General features: G+C 36.7%; 1 protein-coding gene across 2 annotated transcripts in view; it reads right to left on the bottom strand.

Moving 5' to 3' along the window:
- Positions 1-1,297: 1,297 nt before the first annotated feature.
- The window catches only part of LOC106880074 (ATP-dependent RNA helicase DDX4), a 31,977-nt gene continuing 30,819 nt past the window's right edge, over positions 1,298-2,455 (bottom strand). For both annotated transcript variants that reach the window (XM_052966296.1, XM_052966295.1), the window contains exons 12-13: positions 1,808-1,918; positions 1,298-1,611 (exon numbers count right to left, since the gene is read on the bottom strand). In XM_052966296.1, the coding sequence (XP_052822256.1) occupies positions 1,510-1,611; positions 1,808-1,918 (213 nt within the window). In that variant the 3' untranslated portion in view covers positions 1,298-1,509. The remainder of the gene's footprint in view (positions 1,612-1,807; positions 1,919-2,455) is intronic.

Here is a 2,455-nt window from a genome sequence, read left to right as displayed (position 1 = left end):
CAAGGTCTTCAACGGAAAATCCTTCGAATTCTGACTCGCTGCTTGACAGAATAAAATTCGTATCCATTTTTTTGTCAGGATTACAAATTTTGAAAACACAACAGGAAATAATTTGGAAAAAAATCTCCCAAAATTCACAAAATTAAAAAAACATGTTGATCGTCGTACGAAACTATTGCTGAACTGTTTACACAAATAATCACGTGTTTTCACGAATGTACTAACGAGATTTGCTCAGATATTCTCATTTAAATATGAATAGGTGATTACGGGCGGTTTTGGGCGGCTTGGTCACATGAGCCAAAATTTTTTTCGGGCGGCTTTGGGCGGTTTGGTAACGAAAGGGTTAAATAGGTGTCATGGACTAAAAAAATCCTCCCAATACATTCTCATCTTTGTTGCTAGTACCCATATAAAATTTTCGGCCAAACAAGGGACAGCACTGTTCTAAGGTAATGGTACCTATTGTAAGTACTTATTTCATATAAAATGACACGAGGAAAATTAAATGCCATCACTTGTCCAGTCATGTAAACAAATTCTCGACTATATTGTTTCAGCTTCTGTCCTACTATGCAAGTTTTATGACACCCTCAAAATAAAACATCTTTTGAGTGAAATTCAGTAGGGAGAAACTGAGCAATGGTCCAGTGCCTTTACCAAATTGACTTTGTTGCAAACTTTCAAAATCAACAAAAAGGCAAGCAACTGCTTTGTAGCTTCCACATACAAGATCATGTTTAGTACATTCTGAAACTTTCTGGATATTTGAACAGGTTTTAAGATGTCACTTCTGTGAACATGATTCTATATAATGACTACCATCATTGGCATATTTAATAAAAATAACATGCCAAGCATTTAAGCCACAATTGAATTCACGATTAGTAATCTACTTAGAAGTAGCAGATTCCTACAAGCAGACTTGATGAAGTCTACAACTATAGCACATAAGTAGCTGGTCAAAACTATTTGGTGCAATACATCATCTCACCTTTGGAGGACTGGACTGTACAACATGCAGTTTAGTGTGGCTTGTCTTAATTGCTTGCTTTCATTGAATGTAACAAAAGGCATTCTTAGCTTTCTATATTACAATCTGTGATATTTTGGTACTTTGTGTGACAATGCAGATGCTTCTCTTGCTGCTAGATCTCTAATTGTTAATCAAAGACAAATGAAGTGGGGAACAGTCCAGATTGCTTAGCTTAAGGTGAACATTATCGCTCATTTTGGTCAAAAGTTAAAATAAGTCAAATTCAGGTAGGACTTGGTAATTTTAGAACAGACACATCAGTTTTAACTCAAAAATCAAGTTTATTTAAAGTAAATAAGCAATTATAAAAAACATAAAACTATTTAACAAGATCTTTGTTTTCTCCACAATTGAAAAAAAAAAAAAAAAAAAAAAAAAAGATCAACACCCAACAGTATCAATTGAAAATAGTCTTTGAATGAAAAAATAGAAAACTTTTGGTATGGAATGACTTTATCACAGTTGGAAAGCAATTATTCCCACAGCTCTTCCTCTTCAATTGCTTGTCTTGGGGGTGCTCCACTGCTTATAGGTTGCCAACCACAACCATCATTAACCATTTCTGGTGCACAGCTCTGAAAATACACAATTATTCAGTTTCACCAGACTATACAATTAATTCACTCATTAAATTCTTTTATGTTACCAAATTAATGAGAACATCAATGCACACTCCTACAAGAAAACCAAGTAAAAGCAATTAGGTTTGGAATAGAGTTTATTATGTTGAAGCTCTTTCTTTAATTTCAAGATGTCAAGATATATTCTTACCCTAATTCTTCTTCGATCCCGGCCACCAAAGCGTCCACTACTGTATGTGCCATTTGAAAGGCCTACCATTTTTGCTTCTTCTTCTAACCAAACAGGGACATTTTGTTGAGCCTGCAGAATGTAAATAGGTATATACAATAGCTACTATGAGTGAAACACAGCTTAGACATTTGCCTACCACAAAAATAGATGGTAACATAAAAATGATCATAAATGTTGCCAGATAACTACCCACAAAAATCCAGTTAATTATAGCTACACAAATCAACCATTTTAGTAATATCCTTGAAACTTCTTGCAAATTGAATCCCAGTTTTGAATTATCATCATCATCATTGTTTAACGTCCGCTTTCCATGCTAGCATGGGTTGGACGATTTGACTGAGGACTGGTACAACCAGATGGCTACACCAGGCTCCAATCTAATTTGGCAGAGTTTCTACAGCTGGATGCCCTTCCTAACGCCAACCACTCAGAGAGTGTAGTGGGTGCTTTTACGTGTCACCCGCACGAAAACGGCCACGCTCGAAATGGTGTCTTATGTGCCACCCGCACAAGAGCCAGTCCAGGGGCACTGGCAACGATCTCGCTCGAAAACCCTACAAGGCCAGTCAGGCGGTACTGACAACGGTCACGCTCAGGATGGTA

The sequence above is a fragment of the Octopus bimaculoides genome, chromosome 3 (assembly GCF_001194135.2).
Source record: "Octopus bimaculoides isolate UCB-OBI-ISO-001 chromosome 3, ASM119413v2, whole genome shotgun sequence".
NCBI lineage: Eukaryota > Metazoa > Mollusca > Cephalopoda > Octopoda > Octopodidae > Octopus > Octopus bimaculoides.
This window is presented reverse-complemented; position numbering and strand designations above follow the sequence as displayed.